Source organism: Onthophagus taurus, chromosome 1, assembly GCF_036711975.1.
Source record: "Onthophagus taurus isolate NC chromosome 1, IU_Otau_3.0, whole genome shotgun sequence".
Taxonomy (NCBI): Eukaryota; Metazoa; Arthropoda; class Insecta; order Coleoptera; family Scarabaeidae; genus Onthophagus; species Onthophagus taurus.
Window position 1 is genome coordinate 11,254,150 of NC_091966.1, and position 25,876 is coordinate 11,280,025.

The 25,876-nt window shown below is 35.1% G+C and overlaps 1 protein-coding gene across 5 annotated transcripts in view; it reads right to left on the reverse strand.

Annotated features, from left to right (window-relative positions):
- Positions 1-25,876, reverse strand: part of LOC111420512 (sticks and stones) — a 368,860-nt gene that overhangs the window by 5,231 nt on the left and 337,753 nt on the right. For 4 of the 5 annotated variants that reach the window (XR_002707091.2, XM_071196923.1, XM_023053524.2 and 1 more), the window contains 12 exons: positions 22,355-22,534; positions 6,285-6,437; positions 5,871-6,065; positions 5,524-5,814; positions 5,165-5,464; positions 4,811-5,101; positions 4,452-4,754; positions 4,107-4,397; positions 3,590-4,053; positions 3,114-3,531; positions 2,517-2,684; positions 2,077-2,222 (listed from right to left, as the gene is read on the reverse strand). Coding sequence is in view for 4 of the 5 variants with exons in the window: in XM_071196923.1 (XP_071053024.1) it covers positions 2,077-2,222; positions 2,517-2,684; positions 3,114-3,531; positions 3,590-4,053; positions 4,107-4,397; positions 4,452-4,754; positions 4,811-5,101; positions 5,165-5,464; positions 5,524-5,814; positions 5,871-6,065; positions 6,285-6,437; positions 22,355-22,534 (3,200 nt within the window). In the remaining variant the exon portion in view is untranslated. Of the gene's footprint in view, positions 1-2,076; positions 2,223-2,516; positions 2,685-2,725; positions 2,894-3,113; positions 3,532-3,589; positions 4,054-4,106; positions 4,398-4,451; positions 4,755-4,810; positions 5,102-5,164; positions 5,465-5,523; positions 5,815-5,870; positions 6,066-6,284; positions 6,438-22,354; positions 22,535-25,876 lie in introns of all 5 variants that reach the window. The other variant, XM_023053525.2, reaches the window with a different exon arrangement.

A 25,876-nucleotide genomic window follows, 5' to 3' on the forward strand; every position in this document is an offset into this window, starting at 1 on the left:
TCAATCAAAAGTATGAAGTTAGATCCACAGAATATCCTGGTAAGTTTTGATGTGAAGTACCTGTTCACTAGAGTACCAGTCAAATATGCCGTATATTGCAGGGCTAGTGGTACTGCCTATGATCTACATATTTTAGCTGGATGGAATCTATGCTCATGCAGTCAGAGACAGAGATAACATGAACCTTATTTTGAACAACATATATTTTTAACTAACAGTATCTTGACTTTGAGTCACAAAGTTTATAAAATTTTATTCCAAATCTTGCTCGTTTAAAGACAACAAATTGCACAAAGCTCTTCTATAGATACCATACTTTTTGAAATGTATAAGGCATAGTTGAATATCGTACTGAAACCGTACTGAAGATTGTTTTGCAGATAGTGAATTTCTTTCAAATAAATCCCAAAACACTTCGAGAATTCAAAATTTTAAAACTTTAAAGAGTTGTGTACAATGACGAAGCAGATTTTCCAGTAATTTATTTTCGCAGTGAACAAAAAGCTACTCTGTAGTTGCGATCTGAACTTGGACACAAGAACTTGGATGCTCAAATGTTACGTTTTCCTGGTCCTGTTGTATGGTGTAGAGAGTTAGACCCTCAATGTGTATTGCAACCGGACATTGGAAGCCTTCGAGAAGTGGGCCTACCGTAACATGCTGAGAATATCATGGACAGAACATATAACCAATTCGTTATGGAGGTTCTGAGAAGAATGAAGAAGGACACGGAGATCCTGTAAGAAGCCAAAAAAAGAAAGCTGCAATATCTCGGCCACATTATGAGAGGTCGGAAGTACGAGTTTCTGCACCTCACAATCTAAGGAAAAATTATCGAAAGAAAATGGATTGGAAGGAGAAGAATATCCTGGACCTATTCAGGGCTGCAGCGTCTAAAGTTAAAATAGCAATGATTATAGCCAACCTCCGAAATGGAGACTAGTGAACTCCTAAATCGTATTCGAATTTTTGCGTCCGATATTAAAACATAATATTTAATCATTTTCAACAAATAAGACCGACATCACGAATATCAAAGAAAAATAATTGATTAAACACAAAGTAGAAAAATAGAAATATTAGAAGCATATTTCGAACAAGTTTGAAACTTAAATTTGTGACGTTTATAAAAAAAGTTATTAGCGATGAAAGAGACTACGGCATTACAAATACTGCACAAAATTAATACTGTAATTGATCTTTGGAAAGTTTGGATAAATTACATCACGTCTAATTTCAATTTTTAGTACAATATATTCTTGTGAATCTTTATACCTCACAATGAAATCAAAATATCTTAATTATGGAGTTAAGCATTTTCTTTGGTTATTAAAACTTTGAAAGTACTTTTGTGTTTTAATATAGTTCAATTAAATTTCATGTGTCTCTTTATGATTCATCATAAACCCGAATAGGGCTCTCATTGGTTTCATGGCTGGTATGTTTATTGCTGCTAATCAATAAACTAAGGTTTGGAATTACGTAGCCATAGAGATATGAAATACTATATCCGATGGTTGTCACTACTTAGAATAATGGGCTTCGTGTTTTTGCAATTAAGTTCAATAGTTTTCTTATTATTAACATTAATAAAATGTGGTACGTACATAAATAAGATGAGAGTAGTGCATAAGAGAAATGATGTTTGCGCTAATTTTGTCATAAACTAAATAAATAAATTCCGAAATTTTGTGGGCAAAATAATTGCCTACAAAACCAAAATAAGTTTCCACATTTACATTTAAAAATCAATTACGCGTAGTGATTTCCAACATAAACTAAAAAGCAAATTATAGTGCTTATGATTTTTGAGTAAAGAACAAATAATATCAAAATTTTTAATTATATGATATTATAATAATATCCTGTATTTTTCATCGCATTAACTCAACCCAACCTCCTTATTACGTCCACAAAGTGGCCTGAACCAAATTAAACCTAACCCATCTCTTTAACTACACCAATACTATAGTTCTGGCTTTAAATTTTTCAAACATAATATACTGAATTGTGATATCTCTTAATAAATCAATAATTTGCTCTCTCTATTTCCAATATTACATAATCATCACTCACCACATAATCATTGTTACTTCCTTCATTACTGTAGGTTTCGCTTTTTTCGCTAACTGAGGAAAGAGTTTCTCCTGTAACCGTGTCGTTGTAACTGCTTGGAGCATACATTTCAATAGTTGCTGATTTGCTGGTTTGGTTACTTTGTTCTAAAGAATAAAAAAATATTAGAAAATTGTTATTTCTCGGCAATTGTATCTCCAACGGATTACTTTCCTTTGGAGATTATGCTTTTAAGAATACGACACCAATATGTAAGATGTTTTAAGAAGAATGTCATATATTGAAGTTGTCATAAAAATACCTTTTTAGCAATACTGAACCAAGTCAAGGAGTACATCATACAATATATTGTGCAATATTCAAACATCATATCGTTATAAAAGTGGGTGACATTCATCTTAAAATCACTTGACTTAAAAAAAAAATAAAAATCAACAAACCTCTAATTCTTTTTGCTCGTTTTTTGAACATACACCCGACAACAAGTACAATATTGACTAAAACTAGGACGACGCCAATAATCGAGACGCTAATAATAACAACCTTCGGTAGGTCCTGCTTCTCCTGCAGGTCCTCCGGTATGTATTTTTCCAATGGGTCGGAAAACACTATCGGGGAAAAAACAAGAAAGCAAAAAGGAATTAATTACCTGTCACTCGTTTTTTCGATCTTCTATGCAAACAGCAACCGATTAGTAGGACGTTCATGAGGATTAAAGCGGTTCCTACCACTGTACCCACTATGATTAGTACGCCGGGAAAATCCTTAAAATGTTTCTCATCGGAACTTGGCGAATGGTGAGATGGAGGGGCTTTATCTGTTAGTTTAGTTTTAGGAATTTTCTTGTTAGTTTGTGTTTTTTTAAAGCATTAGTTCTTTTTTATTAAAAGCACGATCAAAAGACGTTATTTGGGTATTTATGAGAAGATGTGAAGTAATTTTATTTTTACAAAGTTTTTAATTTAAAGGTTCTAATTAAACCGTTACCACCAACTTCTCATCAACATTCAACACATAAATAGATAATATAAACTTACTCAATGTCTTTGCTGAAACTACATCTGGCATGTATTTGCTGTTACCCAATTTATTCGAAGCCATTATGGAAAAGACATATCCTGTACTAATCTCCAAACCTCTAACGGTGTGTTGAGTCGAATTCGATGGCGGAACATCTTCGTATTTGTAGTTTTGGTCTTCGATTTCTCGATACCTTATCCTGTATGATGCTTGCATGCCTCCATTAAAACCAGGTACCCATTGGAGCGTCACCGAATCGTGTGTGACGTTTAGTATTGTTAACAAGCTAGGCGTGTCTGGAGATGAAGTGATTTCTAATCTCGGCGAACTCGTAGCGAAACCCAATTCATTTCTTGCTACGCATTCGTAGTTACCGTAATCAGCCGATGTGACGTGCGTGATAATTAAAATTGATTCAGACACTAATGAGTCAATCTAAATAAAGAAATTAGAACGTAAATTAAAAAAATTAACGAGAAAATTTATTCCTTACTTGTTTATAAGTAGAAAAATATTTTCCGGTTTTATTAGCTGCAATGGGACTTCCGTTTCGCGACCATGAATATTTAGCTAAAGGTGAAGCTTGACTTCTACAAATTATTTTTCCCATGTTTCCTGCATCGCTAGCAAATTTCATGAATGCTGGGGATTGATTGACTTCAGGTTTGTGTTTTACGATAAGCATGACTTTTCTGCTTGATGATTTCCCTATTCCATTATTAACGGTACATTTGAAATGCCCTAAATCGTCTCTGCTAACACCGGTTATTCTTAAATACGAAGTTCCATTTTTGTCGTACATTACTGAAGTTCTGGCGTCGAATTCTGGGAAATCATCTCGACTCCATGTTATTGTATCATCGCTAATTGGGTTTCCTTCCGCTGTACAAGATAAGGTTGCATCTTCTTTAGGCGCAACAACTGTGTTATCACTTGTGGCAACGATAAATGCTGGAACTGTTAAATCGTTATGGTAAAAAATTGGATTATATTTATCAAAAAATACTTACATTGAACAGTAACGTTTACTGTTGCAACTGAGTTGCCTTGTGAATTTAAGGCTTCACACGAATAAGTACCGGCATCATGTCTGCTAAGTTTTGTAATATTTAAAACAGGCCCATCAGAATTGATTCTGTCAGATCCGGATCCTATGTCTTTTTGCATAATTGGTAAACCATCTTTTGTCCAAGTGTAAGAAATCATTCCGGGGTTTCCGTCGGCTTTTAAGCTGATAATAAGAGGTTCGTTTTCAATTCCTGTCACTGACTTTTCATTTTCAGAATCAAAAACTGGTTTATCTAAAATAAATTTTGAGGTTATTGTTTATTATTATTAATGTTGCAATTATTTACATAAAACTTGAAGAATAACTGCGTCATGAACTGATCTTTGCATAGCTTCATTGGTTGCTTGACAAGTATACACGATTCCATTCATTTGCTCAGTAATATTAAGTTTGAGCTCTATGCTAGAAACTTTTCCCCCATGCAATCCAGCTTTGGTTGTATTTAAAACACCTTGCACGGGAATTCCTTCTCGCCACCATGACAATTTAGCTGGGGGATTACTAGAACTGGAGTCACAAGTTAAAGTTGCTTCCTCATTAGGCCTAAATTCTGGAGGATCTTTCCTAATTTTAACATGTTCCGGCGGAACTAAAATAAAAGTTATATTTAAAACGATTACAACTAAAACAAAATTAAAATCATACAATGAACTTTCATAGTTATTGTTTCAAATAATGGTATTTCAGTGGCCGAGTTAGCAGCTTCACATCTATAACGAGCTTCGTTATCAGTAACATTCGTTAGGATTGTAATTTCAGCCGTAACTGATTTATCGGTGGTTTTTGTAACGGAATGAATTTTTTTATCGTTTTTGTACCAAGTTAAAGAAGCCAATGGATTACCCCCGCTTGAGGTACAAGATATTTTTTGAATACTTCCAACTTGAACTGTTTGTCCCTCGGTATAACCGTGTATAAAAGGGCTGCTTGGAGGATCTAAATAAAACCAAAAAATAAATTAAAACCGATGGGACGATAAAAAAGTTTATAAAAGCTTACGTAAAACGTTAATAGTGTAAGTTGATACTACGTTCTCGGTTAACTGCATATTTAAACCGTGACATATAACGACCAAACTTTTCTTGTTAGGCTCGACGATCGCTGTAATATTCGATGTTGTTACCCATCCCCCTTCTGGTGATATAACCGTCCTCGATGTGGCGTTTTTCACTTGCTTTCCTCCAACCATCCATTTAATCTCCGCTGGGGGATTGCTGTTAGCCGTTGTACAAGTTAAAGGAACGGGATCCCCGACTCTAGCTTCTGTCGGTCCGGATATAGTTACGTGAGCAGGCGAAACTAAAAAACAAAACATAAGACGTTAGTTAATGGTCTGAAAGAATATTCCGAATACTTACATAAAACAGTCATATCTATTTCAGCTTTGAGAGGAGCTTTTGACATAATATTGCTGGCTTCGCATTTATATCTAGCTTTATTGTCTGTCGCATCGGCAGTAAACGTATAAACGTTCTCCGATACTCTTCCAGCTGTCCTATAAGCCATACGTATTTGCTCGCCATTTTTGTACCATATAAGTTGAGCTGGGGGGTTTCCTCCTCTACTTCTACAAATCAATTCGACTGTTTGACCTCTTCGTATTGTCTCACCTTCGGTGTATCCTTCGATGTAAGGTAATCCTGGGGGATCTATTAGAAAATAATATTGTTAGATAAATTTCTTTAAGCTTGTTAAAATCACGTACAAAATACGCTTAGTTGGACTGTAGCTCTCATCGGTAGGTCACTTTGCAGAGCTTCGTGTCTTGCTTCGCAAGTATAATCTTCGTAGTCGTCTTCTGCTGTGGGTTTTAAAGTTATCCTTGAATGGGTGTCGTAGCGTTTTATGTTAGGGTTGCCTTTCTTGTTCGGCACTTCGATTACTTGATCCTCTCTGTTCGCTGCAGAAAGAGGTCATTTCCATATTATTACGAAGGTAATTCCTTTGGGTAATGTATAAACAGCTACTACAGAGGTACATAATAGGACGTACTTTAAGATACTACACGATAAAGAAATCTACTTTAAGTGGAAATTAACATAATCGTTTTGTTCTAGTGTTCACTTTACTGATTACTACAAGTTTTGCGATGTTACAGATTGCTTATCATTTTACTTACGTATATTGAGTTCAACGTTTCCCCTGTACCAAACAATTTTAGCAGCAGGTTTAGCGTTCTTAACTGCGCATTCTAAGTGAAACTCATCGTTTTCCCTTATTTCAATCTTCGAATTACTTGGATGGCCTAAGATTTCAACAGATGAGGGAGGTGCTGCAATGGAAGAATAAAAACAAAATTAGTTTGTTCTCATGCGTGGGTAAAATTACAGTAAGAGACAATGGAAGACAACGATTGCCGTCATTACCAGTCGTATTTTTTCCGTAACAGACGACCAGACGATCTTTGGGAACAGAAAAACAACGGTGGCACCGTCACACCCAGACAAAGAAAGGAAGTAAGGAATTAATATGAGGGGGTATGAGTCACGACGTACTGTGTCCATTTGTCGAGCAAGTTAGCGGGTTTTTGCTTGTTTTTTGCTGACGGGGAGGACTTTTAGAGTACCTACAAATACATCCTGCAACGGTGAATTTATTTGCAGTGGCGTTCGTAGCAGAAAATTTCATTAAAATGGAGCTACTTTCTCAAAGCAATTTGAAATGCGTACAAGAAACTGCGGCAGCTAATTTATTTTTTATGTCTTTACGTTTAACGGAAGTTAGGTATTCATTACCTAATTTTCGAACATCGTCATTTAAGAATCATTTGTCGTGGTACAAACTGTCCGCCCAAGAGTTTTATTGGCAATTTGAACCAGCTGGGCCCTTATGCATACGGTCCTGCTTTTGTGAGTGGTAGCGAATAGCAATCGAGGAGGATTTTTTACGCCCGCATCTGGCACACTTGTTGTGCCTTCTTTTTTGCTCGTTCCCGGCATCAATTGTGTCCGAAGATTATGCATTTAAAATTCCATCATGGTTCGGTATAGTCTCCGCATAGCGTAGAATATTAAACGAGGGCTGCCGCTAGCAGAATAGGTGCGGGAGTGGTACTTCAGTGTTCCTTGATGACAATTTCTGACTATAAAATCAATGAGTTCCTTAAATATTATATTTTCAACGTTCCTTCAACATCACTTCTCGTAGTACTTTATTGAATTATAAATTGGTTTTTATTTTTTAAATAACAATTTTTTAAACACCCATTTCAAGAGAAATTCGGATAAAATTACAGATAGATTAGATCAAATTAAGTAGTTACCGAGATAATAGCAAGAAAAGCGAGATATCTCAGTCGCCTACGTAGACCCCACTTGAATCAAGCTGACGGCGAGCTTACTTGAAAAGACGCTTGTTTTATCGACATAATTACTAAAAGCGTTCGGCTTCTTTTGTGGCGGCGAACGAGGCAATTACGGCAATTCAAATGATAACGTAATTTTCAACGTTACAATGAAAAATTTCACTCGCCTCTTCTTGTATGACTCAGGGTGGATGGGCGTCCGGATCCGCATCTCTTTCTTTGTCCTCATCTCGACCAACATTTTCGGGATTCATTTAAGAAGAATGTGGCATCACTAATGGATTTTAAACGCCGCTTCCTCATTCTAAGATATATATTTACATTAAAATGTGACATCAAAGAGTTATATGCTATTTTGAAATGTATATATTTAAATCGTATTTTATTTGGAGAGGAAATTGAAAATCGACCAGTAAGAAAAAGTATATTTATTGTTCATGGGAAATGGTTACCGGGCGGGTTCTGGGTTGTTCGACGTAATTCTCCAGCAACAAATTCGCGTGTTTCAGAACCGCCACCGCCACACCACCTGGCACCACGTGGACCTTCGGTGTCACCCTAATCGCGTCTGGGAAATCTGTACGAACTCTCGAACACGTGTCCGGATCCAGTTTCCTCGGGCGACACCATTGTGATCTGTACTCCCTGGCATAATCGTCCAGGACCGTAGGCGCTTTGTCCGTGTCCTGTTCCCCTTTTACTGTGTACATGTGCTATCCCAAGTCGTATTGTATTCCGAAAGCATTATGCTTCGGGACGAAGCTTGTCGTTTCGGACCAACAAGCGCACAACCGTATTAATTGGTTTATCGAAAAGTAGTTCATGCAAGTAAGATAAAGACAACATTAAATTTAGTTTAGTTTGGACCTACCAAGTTTACACTACATCTGTGTTAATACGTTTTGAGTATTAAATACGATTAGAAACAACTATTTCAGAACTAGAGAAACCGATGTTCTAATCTTGTTTCTATACAAGTTGAAGAAATTAGGTTTCAAGTAAATTTTCGAGATCACATTATAATGTTGATAAATCAATTTAGTATTTATTGTTTTACAAAAAGTAAAACTTAAATTTATGATATTATTAAAAAATGCGTAAAACTTCGACGTCCAAATTTTGAAAGATAATGGCTGTGTCTCTAACTCAATATATACAAATAACAATGTGAGAAAGTTGAATGTAATGTTCGAGTTAACTTGACATGGTCACCAAGAGGAATGTCAAAATAAGCTTTATAAGCACGATGCATAATTGATGTTTTTGTTTCGATGCTTTTGGAGAAAAAGGTGTGAACACCCATACATAATAAAAGATATTTGCATTATTTACGCATTGACTTGAAGGCGGTATGGTTAAATCGCAGGAAGGAGAAACTTGTTTTTATTTAACCCTACAGAGAATACGTGTTAAAATGTTATTAAAACATCATACACACAGTTAACGGTCAAGAACATATTTCTTTGTATCTATATCAATCTACATGGGACATTAAATTCAAAAACTTAAACCAAAAAATAAAGTTACTGCTGTTATCGAGCAGGCTACATATGTTCGGTTTTATGTTACATGTTCAATTATACAATTATACTGTAAATTACTATATGTGAATTTGCTGTTCAATTACCTTTTCAACATGCAATGATTTTGACGTTCAGAAATATTTCGGAAGGTTATTAAGTTTATGTTATGATAGAATTAGGTTTAAATTTTGATTCTTTAAGATCGATAATTTGGGGATAATACGGAATCTTAGCTTTAAGTTCTTTTTTAGGCATTTTCTGGCCTGTTTTGATAGCTTTTTTTTAATGTAAGGTTGCGGTGGAAGAACAGTAATGATATTTTGGCCATGGCACTGAATCCGCGACCTTATGATTCTCAACATTTATTTTATTATTTTTTTTTTGTTTTTTTAAAATTTAATTAGCTTTAATACAGTTTTTGTATATATGTATCGTTTGAGAATAAACAAATCTATTGTTGAATAAATTATTATTATTATAACAGGCCAGCAAAATATGATATCTATGGTTTTTAATTAGCCCAAAGTTGAAGCTAATGTACCATTTCGTGCTATTTGTGCCATTTGATGATTTTCTGTTTACGCGCAATGCAATTCCCCACAATACACGTATGGTATGGACGAAAGGTAATTTGATGCATCAAATTGCATGAAAATTTGAGTATAGAGCGAAAAGCGAGTTCCAAATTTGAAAGCAGGAATAACAAATTGTTGCTTAATGTGATGATTTAAAAACGTACAATGTTATCCGTTACCAATTTGTGGCGAAATCCACACAATGTGGATTTCGAACAGTTGCCGATTTTCATTCTGATATCTTGTTGGTAAAAGGTATACATTTTCACATTAATTTTCTCTAACCATTTTAGTGAGGGCTCTATTAAAGAAAATATCTGCATCAAGTAGGTTTTATAAATCCTGTCGTGATTGATTGCTTAGGTGTGGCCTTTTATATTTTCAATTTATTTCTGACGTCATTAAACGAATTTTGAAATTTTAAACATTTCAAGAACAAAAATATAGCTTTTGATATGAACAAAAAATAATTCTACTTGGTACAATTAAGCACCACAAACAAGATCTACATACACTCAGCAGCCAAAGAAGCTCTGGGATACACGGAGATATGCAATAAGAGAAAAAATGAAATATAGGAGAAGACATACAACGGAATAAACACATATATACGAGGATAAAAAAGTAGTGAAAGTTAGGGTCTTAAAATCTCGAAGACAGGGCACGAAAACAGAGAAAAATTGACTAGTTTAAGCAGTTACTAACAGAATATTGTCCGAAGGAACAAGGGAAGGAAAAAAGTATACGTATAACATCCTCTTGAAAATGCGAAATGTGGAACAACACAATTGTACTAACAACTTGAGACACCATTCCAGAACTGCCTTAACGATAAACCAATTCCAGAAGAATGCAACACAACCTTTATATACACGATGCATAAAATGGGAGACTGATAAAACTGCGATCATTACACAGCTATTGCAATGACGGGCACGCCATATAAAGTATATGACAAAATCCTGGCAAACAAAATAGACCTAGGGTATAGAGATATGGGAGCAAAGGAGTAGGTAGAATTTCAACCTGAAAGATCAACAATACACCACCTTTTTTGCGTCTCCTAGTTAATGGATAAAAGCAACGTATAATTAAGAAATCCACCTAATGTTTGTAGACTTAAAAAAGCGCATGACAGCATCCCATAAAGCAAGTTATGGGAAGCAAACGAAAGAACGGACATCAATACCACCATAAAAAAGGTAGTAAATCCACATTACTAAAGGACTCAAGTAGAGGTACTGCGTATCCACGATCTTCTTCAAAATATATCTAGAACAAGCACTAAGGGGACTTAATGCAAAAGGCATTCCGCTAAACGACAGCATCATCAACATATTATTTCGGCAAGAACAAATATTTGGGAATACAAATAACCAGGGACGAAACGCTAAAGTGCACAATAAAGGATAGAAATATACAAGGTAGGAGAGCAATAGCTATGATGAGTGCATTTAGGATAGTAAAGAGCATAGCAGGAAGGTATGGCCACTTAAAGCAATAACCGAAAAATTTTTAGAGGCAACAGAAATATATTATTGGCGAAGAGCGGCAGGTAAATCAAAAATGGATATGATCACCAAAGATAAAAGATACTATCCTGGGAATGTTGGACATATACAAAGAATATTAGACGGGAGGATACCAAAACAATATAGCAATGGACCCAAGAAAGAGAGGAAGACCGAGGATAAGTTGGAGAGAGTGGATAGACAAGGAACCTAAAGAAAGGAAAATAGAAGAGAAGCTTTAGACGGACAGAGGAAAGTGGAGACTGTAAATCGGAAGATATTGTTACCGATTGATACATATACATTATACTGTGGAGCCTCTTATATATCCATAGAGAAACCCTTGTTCCTGGTCATCTTATCCATTGATCCGATTACAAATCAAACATAGAAATCGATCATTCTAACTTTTTTCTTTTAACAGCTGTGTGGTTTTCTTATGGGCGGTAAACCCCTATTTTCGCTTGAATATCATGACAGCAGTTCATCACCTTTTAAGGTTTTTCCTAAGATGACTTTCGAAATGCCCTGTATTTTCAAGTATGTAGATGATATTAACTGTTCTGTCCTTTGAAATGCCTTAAGGGATGTTCTACAAACCTTTAATGGTTACAATGACCATCTACAATTTATGAGGTTGAGTTTATTATTTTGGCACCTTCTTTTTTGATTACCTTGTCATCACCAATAGCAATGACTATACATATCAGTGTAGATAAAAACAACACATTAGTGTATCACTTTACTAGAAGATTAATACGGTGGTAGTCATGACGGGTAAAATACTAGGGAAAAAACTTTTCTGTATCATGCTCTGTAACAACTCCTTTTCTTGATCTCTGTTGAATGATTAATAAATTGCTCTTTAACTTTCCGATTGTACACTTAATCTTAAGGTTAAAGTTTAACCTTAAGTTTTCATCGCCTTTCACCCCCCAGTTAAATTTTGGTTATCTTTAATTTTAAATTCAGGACCATTGCCAAGTTCTTCAAAGCCCTAAAATGTCTTTTCGTTAAAGCAATAAGATTATTTGTCGCCCATTTTGTAAGATCATTATTTGCTTTTTGTAACTAAAGTACGAAAGTTCGGTTGTTATACAAGAAAAGTTATTTCTAAAAAACGTACGCCCAATATTTGTGGTCTTGAAACAGCCAATTTTCTTGCACTCAACATGTGCAGAGGATCCTTCGTTAACATTTCTTGTGATGTACTCTGTGATCTATACTAGAAAGATCTAAATTATTGCATTCTTGATAATCACTGAGGATATGCTCCATAGCAAACAAAGCAATAGTATAAAAATTCATTTTCTTATCGTTTTATTATTTAACTCGAGACTTTTCAGAGTTTTCAAACTTACAGATCGTACATAGAAATGTTCAGTAATTATAACCAGCTTTAGTTAAATTTTGAACTCTCTTTAAAAACATATAAAACTCGTTGATTTAATTTGAAACGCTGATATAAAAATCATCCGAGAAAAATCAGTGTAAATCAATGATGCTTATTTTAGTGATGCTCACTTGAATACCATCGATTGTTTTTTTATGGTTAATTCTCTGTAATTGATTGTGTGAACATCATTTCGCAATGTGTGTGTGAAACAACAAATTGAACACAAACATGTATGGTGCAAATAAAAGGTAGAACGCGTAACAACAAAACGATACAAAACAGAATTTGGCAGAAATTACTGTGGCATTGCACCCAGGTTATCCAGCACGTATCAACGGCTACAATTAATCGCCGGTTTGTGATGCCTAACCGCAGTTTCTAATTGAATCCGCATGGTAAAGCCAATCAATTATGGCACGCAGTCGAACGGACAGATACCGGACCGTGTAATGGCCTAGCTAATAGCGTAAATTCACGTGTCGCACTGAAATGCCGCATCGATGCATAGAAAATCTTAAATAGGTAATAAAGCAGACCTAATTCAAACGAATTGATGTGTTTTTCTTAAAGATCAAATGGTTTGAAACGCTTGAGAAAAAAATCATCAATCAAAGTTTTCTTTGTAGTGCCTCATAAGTTTAATTTGCATGTTAAACGAATTGTTATAATTAATCAACCTTAATAGATTTATAACTTCTTAGTTTTCCATAATTTGACAACTACTAATAACAAATACGAGAACAAAACGTAAATCACCAACTAGATATATTACCTATCGTAAAATCTTCCGAAATGTTCATATTTATAGGTCACATTAACTCCAATACATTTATACAAACGCGGAAAAGTTATAATAACAGTTCCACTCAACAGAAACAAATTAATAAATACGTGGAAAAGAATTGTTTACGAAATTAATCACAAGAAAACTACGAGAACGTCCAAAGTAGCCCAAACAGTGGTGAAAGAAGGCGATCTTTCTATCTCCCATGTTGTCTGCTAAGACGTCGACGTCTACGTTAATTTAATAGCCATTGTTGTCTTAATTTTGTTTCCCGCTCGTTTCGCAGGCAGAACATAAAAATTAGATATAATCGTTGTTCGTTGTGTGGCAGTAAAAGTGACCATAACTCTTATGGAGAGTAGTGAGTTATAACGACTAGGAATGCCATGGGACTTTGGGACGGTGTTCCCGCACTGTCCAATTCGACTGATTTACAGCCATTGCCGGGGTCACTGCTAAAGCGGAAATTCAGTTTCATGGTAGTACTTCTTAAAAGCGACGACGAAAATAACTGTGCTACGTAGAGGGAGAAGTTGTTTAAATGAATGTGATAGTTAGAAAATAAAACGATTTCGAATGCAATCTTAAGTTTTCGTATCCTCTTAGAATTTATGGCTACATTTTATTTCAAGAACCAAACAAAATAGAAAAAATCTCTATACAAAACATGTGGATCCCATAACGTTAAATTTTAACGGAGAATAATCGAGTTATAGCCGAAATTATTACTGCCATATTTTGTTACAGGTATTGGTGTATGAAACAGAGTAATTAAACACGTACTATCCTCATAAACTTACATCCACGATTCTGTAATAACGGCACGATGCTGACGTCGAATTCTGAATGTACGTATGGGAACGGTGGCAATTTGGGACATAAAATTCGAACCAACCAAGCGGTGGTAAAGTTCAGAGCAGGCAACTAATTCCGGCTTAACAACGGCATGTACGAATGTTGGCGTAACCCAGGGCGATCCCGGGCTCGAGAATCCAGTCTGCGTAAATTTTAATCTGAATACGGTCTCTTTATCCCTGTAATTGGTTTAATAATTTCTCACTTAATTGTAGCGCCGGCGCCGCCGCCGCGACAATAACAATATAAATCGGTACCGAAGTGGTGGACCGAAGCAATTTATACCACGCGTGACGCTACCGGATTCCCCCCGTACACCCTGAGAGTACCTAGAATCGGTCCATTCTCGATTTATGGACCAACTTTGTTAATGCGGTTAGCGGTTTCGTTTGTTTATGCTATTGCAAATTCCTATATCGGGTGTATAGATTCCATTCCGTTCGGGAATTAGAATTCGGTTAGTGTGTGTATTACAAAATTATGGACAAATGGAAAGTAGCATGGCAAACTCATTATTTTCATTATATTGTTATTATCATTTCTTTCCATCTTGCCAAACTCAAATCTGCACCTTTTCAATGAATTTTATGAACTGAAATCAGTTCTACTACCTTCATTTCGTTATCGTGTTAGAAGAATGAAATTAAAAGCTACAACTAGTTATTATAATATTAAAAACTTTAACAAATTAAAAACCACAAACTGTCATTGGCAATTGCCATTTGTTAAAGTTTTTTAATATTATAATAACTGTATTTTTTAATTTCATGAAGGTAGATTGAATTCAGTGTTGGTAAATTCAAACTGACGTTGTTCCTAAAGATGATTTTGAATTAAATCGAAACCGGTCGAACTGAAATTATAAAATAAAATCCATTGAAAAAGTGCAGATTTGAGTTTTATTCATTATTTTTAGTTTAATTTTAAACAGTGAAAACGATTATTTTTAGATTTTTTGTATAATAGAAAACTGCGGTGATATAATGTTTTATTTTATGATTCTGAAAGGTAAAATTTAAAGATTGAATCGTTGTTTTGTAATAGTAAAGAGGGATCCAATCGTCCCAAAGGTGGTTAGCTTTTGTCGGTCTGGGGAAAAACCGAAGAAGGCCCCCCTAATTCGCCGTAATGCCGAGGCAGCCTGCGGGTTCCGCAGGAATTTCTATTTTCGACGGATGTACGTTTTCCATCCTTTTGATCCTTGGAGGACCAGGGTTCACGGCATCCCAGTTCTCCCTTTAAGCGTTCAACGGCCAGCATCCCTTTGTACAATTCAAGTTAGACATTACACTGTGCTATGACCCTCGGCCCACACCGCCCTATTCCCTTCGTCGTCTATCCTTGTGTAGACAGAATCGCGTCTACCATGAATATAACATGACAAGAGTTAGCGTGGTACTGGATTTGAATGTTCCCTCGCCACGACGTCTGACGATTTTCCAAAGGAGAACAAGGAACTGTTGCTTGTGTTAGACTTACCGTCGACAGGTAAAGCATCCTTTAAACGTAGAGTTGGATATAAAAGAATTATGGCTCAGTCTTGAAAACTGCCGATCTTTTAAAGGTTGTTTTATTAAGTGGCATTCTTTTAACGATTGAATAAGGGGAGTATTAACATGCGGGATATACGATGACATGTTGGTACATTAGGCGTCAAAACAGCTCAATTTTCGCAACTCCTCAATTACCAGTGCGTGATTTACGAGTGCGTGATTCACCAGAGTGTCTCACAATTGGCGAACGTGAATTGCCAGTGCGTGACATGGTGGGGTCTCCATAACATATGTATACTTATTTATCACAAATGACCCATTACCACTACGATAACTGATAAATACATACACACTTAACGGTATAAGAAGAGTTTAGTGCGATATTTAACATTTAAAAATAGAAATTGCATTCTCAGAAATGTCGTGTGTTAACTGAAAATACCAAGGTTTTTCATGAGAATGTAACAGAAATATTTATATGTAGTAACAATTTCAAGTTGTTGCCTCTGAAACTCAATTTTTGTGCCATTTGATTTCTTTCGTGATTATTTCGAGCTCTTGGTTCCTAACTGCTTATTACTGGCCGTACGACATCGTTAGGCGGCTTATTGAGTCGTTTGTTACCCGACGATTGTTATTAGAGACAGTAGACAGAGGTGAGAGGGCTAAATTCCAAGAGGACAGACCCTTTTAGGGTCTCTACAAAGCGTTAAGGGGACGATTTCATCACCGTGCGTGAAGAGGAATTCTTGGAGAATGTGTAAGATATGTAACGTAATAGTGTTCCTATTCTGCTGATTTTATTATTATTGTGCTTAGGTTATTATGTTTGAATGGTGGGGAGAATATCTTTTGACCCCGACTACATTTTACAAACAAGAAATCCCAGATGAGAGAGCAAACTTATTTGCCGTAAAGCGCAGGATGAATTTTAAACGGCCTTTAAGGTCCAATTTTAATATAATCCCCGTCGAACGAGTGGCCAAAGATCGAAGAAGTAATGGTCCGGGCATCTGGTATGCATTCGGTTCCGGGCACCGGGAACGCCAGTAGCGGCGCCATCTACTAATAGAGAGGTCCTGAGCCTTTGGAAGAGGCCCCGCGAGGAAGAGCACGACAAGGACGTGCTCCGGAGCGCTGACTCTGGCCCGGAGCCAAGAACGACGACGCTTCGGCCCGAATTGCCAAATAGAATTATCCTCAGGCGTTGACTTTCCCGTGAAACTAACTTCCATCGGGTGCCCTTGCCGGAAAATTCAGTAATTTAACTTTCCGAAGTTTCCTTTTACTCTGTTTATCGAATCGTTATGGACGGGGAAGCGGGTACGATGATATCGGCAAACCTGCCAGTATCCCGATATAAACTTGGATTTGCGATCTGACGGAACTTCACTTATCGATGATACCGTCAAAGAATATGGTACGTAAATCTTTATATAAAAATTATTAAAAAATATTTACAAGTAGGTAATTATTTTTTTGAACAAGTTGAGAAACGTTATATTAAAATTTTCTACTTTCACAAAAAGTACTTTTAGTTGAATAAATAAATAAATGTTAGTTCTAGTGACAGTGCAAGTGTAAAACTAGAACTAACAGTATACCTAGAACTAGAATCACTTGGGTTTTAGCCGCACGTCTCTAAAGACGGCTAAATCCGAATGATTCTAGTTCTATGTATAGTGTTAGTTCTACATAGTAACAATGCTAGTGAAAAACTAGAACTAACACTAGACCTAGAACTAGAAACATTCGGCTTGAGCCGTCTAGTGTTAGTTCTAGTTTTAATTGTTATGCATCGCTAGACCAAGAACTAGAATCTTTCGGATTTAGCCATCTTTAAAGACGTACGGCTAAACTCAAATGATTCTAGTTCTAGGTCTAAGTTAGTTCTAGTGACAGCACAAGTGTGAAACTACAACTAACACTATACCTACAACTAGAATCATTAGGATTTAGCCGTCTTTAGAGACGTGCGGCTAAATCCAAATGATTCTAGTTCTAGGTATAGTGTTACTTCTTGGTCTAACGCTGAATAACAATTAAAACTAGTACTACTTGTTCTATCAGAACTACATATACAACTTATTATTTTAGTTTGAAATAGTTTTCATGAAAAGATTTTTTTAATTAGAGATTTTTTCTTTTGTTAAGAAAACTAGACGTTGCAAATTTCCCGATTTAAAATTGTATGATGACCTTCTATTTCTTAAAAAAATCTGTGATAATGTATTAAATTATATTCATAAAACTCATCAGTGATTAACTTTTTCCAATCCAATCATGTTTAAAAAAAAATATCCTTTAAAAATTTCATTTGTTAAACGGACGATGACATTACAGGTTCGTTACAATTGCAAAACGGCAATCCTAAATGCAAAATCCATTCCCGGACAGTAGAAGAGGAAACCGAAGATATCCCCTTCTAGGGGCGTTTTCCCGGCTTCGCCCTTCTTAATTGTGCAAATTTATGCGAAGATACCTCCGCTATTCCGGGCAGTTAATTCGCGCCGTATTAATCAGAGGCGCCCGTTTTTAAGGGGCGGTTCCTGCCGGTTTCCCCACCACTATACAGCCCTCGGTGTCGCGGTATCGATCTTCGCTCTGCTCTGCCGGAGCGAACGTTTGCGGAAGCTGCTGGTGCGTTCCCATTGCTCCTGCTGCATTCTCCGCCAAGATATCCTGCTAATAAATTAAGTTGTTTAAGAGCGACGAACCGGCCGCTTGATTAATTGTCAACTTTATTCAGTAAATTTCATTTGCGGAAAGTTCCGACGATGGGTTTGTTTGAATGTGTCTGTTCCATCTACTGTTCGCTGAAGGAAAACAATTCCTGGTTCGGAACGACAGCCATATTTCTCCCGGAACGGCGTAATAGAACTGTTTTTTTACGCGAACACTGCGATTTCGTTTTGGAAACTGCCTGTATAATTGGGGTATAGTGCTTTTGAGGTTTCCAGGCAATTTCGCGGATTACAATATTGATTAGAATATAAATAACTTTTCTTCTTGTTTTGATTCTCCTTAAAATATTATCTACATCACCTCGGAGTAGTTAACATTTAAAGATCGTTAACTTTTAAAACGTAATAAATAATAAACAGATGGAAGGGTGTGGAATGAATAGAAAGTGTGACTGAATATCATACCTTTTGAGCTTTCAGTAATGAATCCGTTAGATGCGGTCTCTAAATATAGTCGGATGAAATAGGATGTTGCCATTGTCATTGAAAAACAATTAAGCCTCTGGTTTATTGTTTCTCATTCATTTGTTAAAAATATTCAATCATGCATCGATAGGCTTGGTTAAAAGCTAACTGTACATTTATAGTATTCATGTTCTAATTAAGAATTAACTCTGTATTGTCTTCACTTTAATATTTTAAATCAATGAACGTCACATGTTGATAAATAAACAAAGAGCAACCGCAATTTTCCTCTAACAGGATATTTATTTCTTCATACCAAGTGCCAATAGATCGGATAGTGCCTTGTTAGCTCCTTAATATTTGATAAATTCTCTCCAAGAACGGCTTCTCGAGAAGAAAACAGCAATATAAATTTATATACGGCATCGATTAACAATAAATAGACACGGTTAGTGCTGCGATAGCTTATTTCACCTCGCTACCAAAATTGGCCAATATTTAATAAATTTTCTAAACGACATGAAACGAGCATGTTTGTAAACTCCATTTAGTATTAGGTCCATAATAATAAATCGAGTTTTAATTCTGAGAAAATGTAAAGTGGACAGTAATCAACGACTATTACCATAAATACTTGAGTGGTGACTCATATTTAAACGTTATCCTTAATTCTAGAAATCCACATTGAGTCTTTTAAGAAAGTTTTCGATTTTAAGCACTTAGAACTTGCTCCGGTTCACCGTTAAATCCATAGATAGGATCCTTGAATGAAATTTATGTGTAGACGCATAGGGAGTAATGGTGTTATTAAGTTAATGTGACTCCTAGTTATCAGAACGGCATGAACACGTGCAATTCAGTAAGCCGCGGAATTATTGAACCGTTGAACCGTGATTTGGTTATGGCAGCGCCGGGAGCAAGTAAAACTTTACAAATCTGCAATTATCCCACCGGTCCACGGTTAGCTTTGCATTGGCATTAATTGGGACGGGCTCACCGTTTTAACCTATCCAGTACAATTTCAATTACTAATCAACGAATTAATGCGCAATCGCGAGTGGAAACAAATGGACATCCAGTCAGTTGTATATTTTGACGTTGGAATTACTATAAATGCCCCGATTTAACTTAATTGCCCTATTTGCTAATAAACAATATATCATTTTGAAAATTATTATTCCAATTTAACTTAACAAGTCTGTTCCCCTTTTACTATATACAATTATTTGATTTCATTTGATTTCACAGTTTCATATCGAAATATTACATTTTGTTTTCGTAAAGCGTCGCATTGATTATATGCAATAACAACTGGAAAATACCTAGATGGAAAGATATTTAAATTAATATGATATTATTGAAAACTGTATATGTTGATTTAATAACTTAGAAACATATCAGATAGTTCTGTGCCTAATATTTTGCTACCTACAGGCAGAGTACATGTTCTGAATAGGTAAAATGCAAGGTCTAATACACACGACAACCAAAATTGGAAGTTTACTAGAAAGAAACGAAGGTATGAAGTGGAGTAGAAGAGGAATATTGGCTAATACAGAGATTACTAAAGAAAAATGGTTGCAGAATGCAAAATCTCCAAAAATGGAGCAATTGAAAAATGAGTAGCTGGTAACAAATAACAAAAACGCAGAATACTTAAAAATTATACGTGCAAGTAGAGTGCATGTTTAGAATACTCAATAACGAGTTAATAATGGCAGCTTGGTGTAGAGGTATGAAAGACATCGAGTTCTGGGAAAGGAAGATCAGATGCAATATATAGAGTGTGCTAAAAAGCAACATAATCAAATTGCATCATATGTTGAAGAGGAAGAGAGGTAGATTCAGAGTCTGTTAAATAGAAACAAAAACCTTCTTAAGGATTAATAAATATTATAAGCCAGTGGAAACCATATTGTAGAAACATTAATACCAGATACAAAAAAGGTGTCTGATAAAAAGGAAGAAATACGAATTTGAACGGGGTCAATAGACAGTAAAATGAAAACAATTTGGGCATATGGATAACAATGACAAGTGGAATATGAAAAAAACAGAAGTAGGGTAAAGAGGCTGTTAAATAACTAGACTACAGAGTTGGTGGAAGTGGTTTCAAATTTTTGATTCCTTAGGGTTGGAGGGATGAATTGTAGTTCTTAAAAAATAGTTATTATAAAACTTTGAAGCTTTAATAAAAGTGTTCAGGATTAATAAGTATTATATGTAAGTTAATGGAAACTATCTAAAAACATGAAACGTAATTATTAGTTGTAGAAAAATTAAAAACCGAGGCAGAATGTGTTGTCTGATGAAGACGAGTGGAAATGGAATGTGGATTTGAACAGGCATATGGATCATTGTAATAAGTTCTGAAAAAATAAAAAGCTAAAGTAAGGTGGAAAGGCTATAAAAAGACCATACTTAGACCATACTATACACCTTTCAGAAAAGAGAAACCTGGAAAAGATTCGCAAGAATTCCCTACGGTTGTTATTTACTGTGAAGTGTTGACGCTCATTGTACGCCTGAAAAAAGTAGTATTAAAGGGTAAGTAAGCCGAGGTCGTTTGAGACATTATTGTGTCTGTTGTACAATATTGTATTGATATGGCTTAAATTATAGCACCTCGATCGTGAGCAACCTCGGCTTATTTAATCTCAGATATACACTCTTCATTCATAGTCTAGCCGAGGACGCTGGAGGCTGACACGGTCCAATTGATATCACAACGCTACAATATTGGATAAGTGATGTTCTGGTGTCCCAATCAAGTAAGTAAGTAAGCTGGACTCACGGTGTTGTAGTATCTGTTGTCTGGTGTTGTATCGATGTGGTATCAACAATAGTCAAGCCATTAATTAATATCATATCAATGAAATATTGTATTACACATAAAGCAACTTAATCCCGTTCGTTCTTTCCATGTGATCTTTGATGCAAAAATGAGCACTTTGTGAAAAATTGAAGTATCAATAAGTCATTACAGCCATTATATTTGTTTAAAAGTAGGTAGCTTAAAAAAGAATATAGTAAATTTGATTCATTGTTGCATATAGAGGTGAGCTTTGACGGTTAAGGAGATGCCACATAAGTTAAGATTCGTTTTAAATAACGCAATAAAGGTGGCTCATTTTATTAAATCATTACATTTTAATTATTTAAAACACTGTAAAATCACGACTTTCTGGAATTGTATATACGAATTTTGTGATAGTTTCCTTCTTCATACAGAAGTTGGAACGTAAAATCTCAATTATTTGAACTTTGGTTAGAAGTTCAAATATTTTTAACTAACAAAAACATCCACTGAAACAGAAGCCTACTAATAGAAGTTAGTTATTTTAATTAGCATACATGTGAGATATTTTCGTCCGACTGAATTATTTAAATTTATTAACCTAAACCTTCTGAAACTTCCATTCTAGCACATTTTTTTAAAGTCAAATAGTTATATTTGAAATTTAGGAATTTTACGAACCTAAATTTTATCAAACCCAATTTAATAAATACCCCTTTTAATTTATATAAATTTATAAAATGTTGTAAATAATTTTATGTTGACTACCTATGTTATAATAAAGATAAAATAATATACTTACATATAACGCTAAGTCGGGCGTTCGCTCTGATAGCTTTGTGCATCCTGGCAGGACCCACTTGACACTGATATTCAGCGTCGTCCTCAAGAGAAGCGTTGCTAACCCTCAGGTTGTATACTCCGTGTCTCCTGTCCCCTATAACGGAGTATCTAGGAAATCCAGGGATTATGGCCTCGAAACCTGTCAACAGAATGAGTAAACATGAGACACCTTGGCACACTGCAGACGACGACCACCACCGCAGCAGGATCACACGTGGAACATCCTCCACTTTAACGCGTACATCGATCAAGTTTTTATAACAATGTTCCAACTTAACTCATTTTCCTTTCTTTCTATGTCTGTATCTAATCATAAAGTATGAATTATGAAAGTGATAAGTATCTATAATAGCCATAACTGTTTACATTTCTTAGTTAACATTGTAATTTCCTCAATCGTGTTGGTAAAGATTTCCCATTAATTATTGCATAAATTAAGTATGTAGAAGTAACCGACTATTACCGGTAATTATAAGGCGGAAAGCGGTATTTAGTCTTTGTAAAGTATCTTTGTGGTTATAACGATCGTAAACGTATTACTACTACCGAAGTTAACTCGTGGGATACTAACAAATACATAATACATTTCCAGTTTAATTTGAAAATAACTTCAAAGAATATCATTTATAAATAAATCGTTAAGGATTAACGCCAGGTTTTTGTTAATATCCATTTCAAAATAAATTCCACTTCGAACTACTTAGATACCGTTTCGAAAACCATTCGAGATCATCAGACCAATTCAGGTCTCTAACATTCTGCTACTTGGAAATTGAAAGAGACACCGTTGTGTGTCCCGATATCGTAGAAACTAATTAGAGACCGTTTTCAATTATTGAGAATCGTAGCATTTACAGATGCTGCTTCAAATCAAATTGGATTAGATTAACAATTAATAAGCATCTTTTTTACTTTAATAATATAAAAACATATTTATATATTATATAATTTCTGTTTAATTACTTATAATCATTTTATATTTAATCACAACGTGAAGGGCTTTAACGTTTCTGGATGACATACGTTTGTTTTGAGAACTCGCCAATTTATTTAAACTGTTATGTTCGTTTGTTGGTTTACCAATACTCTAGTGAAGTATTGCTAACATCGATGTCTGTAATTTGCCCCGGCATTGTACGGCGGGAGTTAAAATTAACGTGTTGTTTGCGGATCGTTCCGTCTTATTCCGTGCTGACATATGGCATCCGTATGCTGACGGTTACCGTGGGCACAAAAAAGCCGCCATAAGCTGTCCGTCGGTTCTCTTCGCTTCTTCTACTGCTGCATCGCGTGCTTTTTGTTCCGTTTTCGAAAGCAGCGAATAAATATTTTTACGAGTATCGAATTACCGGCGTTATGAATACTGTTGTTACTTATTTTTTTCTTATTCGCTCAGTCGTTTCATATGATACGGATTGGCTTCTTTTTGTACATTCCTTTTATTTGTAAGGTTTCAAGAATAATACATGTGGTTCGGTTGACTTTGTCTATTTATGATGGTGTGTGATATTTTTAGAGTTAGCCGTATCAAAAATAATTTATCGTTCTTTTTTTTTTTTTAATTTTAATTTATGGATTTTGATATGGTTGTAACAAATAAATACGATTTATGGAGAATTTATGTTGGTGGAAGATTGCTAAGATAATGGGCAAATAGAATTTACGATAAATCGTGTACCTGTTCTTAATAACAAAACCTTGACTTTTACGTATATTTATTAAAAGGTTGGATGTCATTCAAAGTGTGGTGTACCACTTCCTTTTAGTTTATAGACACGTTTCATAAGAGTTTTTCGATTAGAACTATAATCACGTTTTCAGAGATTCTATCTGATTAATATAAAATGTTAATATTGAAAATGACAATTATTAAGAAATGTAATATAATATTAATGTAGTATTAATGTGTAAAGGAAGAATACTTTGGGTTCATAATTTATTATCCAATTTCTAATTAACAAGACATATAAGAGCATTTGTTTCGTATAATATTTGTACTTTAATACTGACTTTTCGAAACCTGTAAGAAACCAATAAGAAGTTGGAAAATCGCCAGAAAGAAGCCTATGAGTTGGTAGAAAAACAAGAAAGAAGTTCGACTTCTTATTTTCTTACTTTGCCAAAGAAAATCCAGATAAAGCCAATAAGAAAGAAATTGTATCTAGTTCACGGTATCAACACTTTTATTGTTTAAAGAGAACAACAACTTATCAGTTGAGATTGATTTAATTTTGACTTTTTCGTGTCTTCTTACTCGTTTAAGTAAACATCGAAAAGCAAACAGAAAATATTAAAAAAGTAGAGACTTTGTATGGAGTTACCTGAACGAAGACTTGATACTGGCATGATAAAGATTCAAAGTATGATTGAGGTTAACTACATCTATTAAGTCAGCAGTTATAATGGAGATTTGATGCAAACATCAAAGAATTGCAAACTTTGACTCTACGTGACTTGATAGAAGCATGGTGAAAGGTTGTTGCAAACATGAAGTAGATTTCATACTTACGGTTAACGACAGTGGCATCGACAGCACGTATAAAATGATACAAAACGTATAAATTGCGAGATAGAGAAAGAGCAGAGCAGTCCGAGCGACAAATGGAAAGTAACAGAATTTATTTGGAAAGTGGAAACATAAAGAATAACTGTAAATACTTAAAAAATTTAATCTTGAGTACATCATGAGAAGTGTGAGGAATAAATAGACGGGAAATAGAAATTTACAATAATTACCTAAAAGAAATGAAGAAGACAAAGGAAATGATAACTCATGACAAAAATGAACAATGGAATAAATTTGGAGGGAAGACAGTAAAGAGTTGCGCAAAGAACCAGAGAGTATTCGAATACTGATATTCTTAAGAACAGAACGGGACTAAATGTAGAAATTATTAAAAATATGAAGGGCAAAATACTGACAGAGAAAAATGAAATTATCGCAAGATGAAGAGAGTCGCTAAATAAAGCACAGGAAAGAGAGACACAAACACAATTAATAGAAGATGGGGAGGGAGATGAGGAAAAAGAGACAAGAAGAAGAATTGCAGGCAGAAATTAGATTATAGCTAAAAAATAGATAGACTACTGAGTCCGATAAAATAACATCGAAAACTATTAAGCATATAGGACAAAGAAGAAGAACTATACTACTGCACAGGTATACTAAGGTATGGAGTGAAGAAGAAGTACCAGTAGACTGGGAGAACGCATTAATCGTATCTATATACCCAAATTGAGATGCATGGATTGTTAAAACTGTTGTGGTATTGCATTACTAAGCACAACTGAGAAAGTACTGAAGAAAATAATAAACAAAGGACTGGGAGATGAAGTAGAAAAAAGGCTGGAGAAGACACAAAGCGTCTCTAGATCTTGAAAATGTTTCGATGGTATACTCAAGCAAATACTGTGACAAATTTTAACGGAAAGACAAAGACTTACAAAGAAAATATAAAATAAATACCAAAGCAGTTTTAAG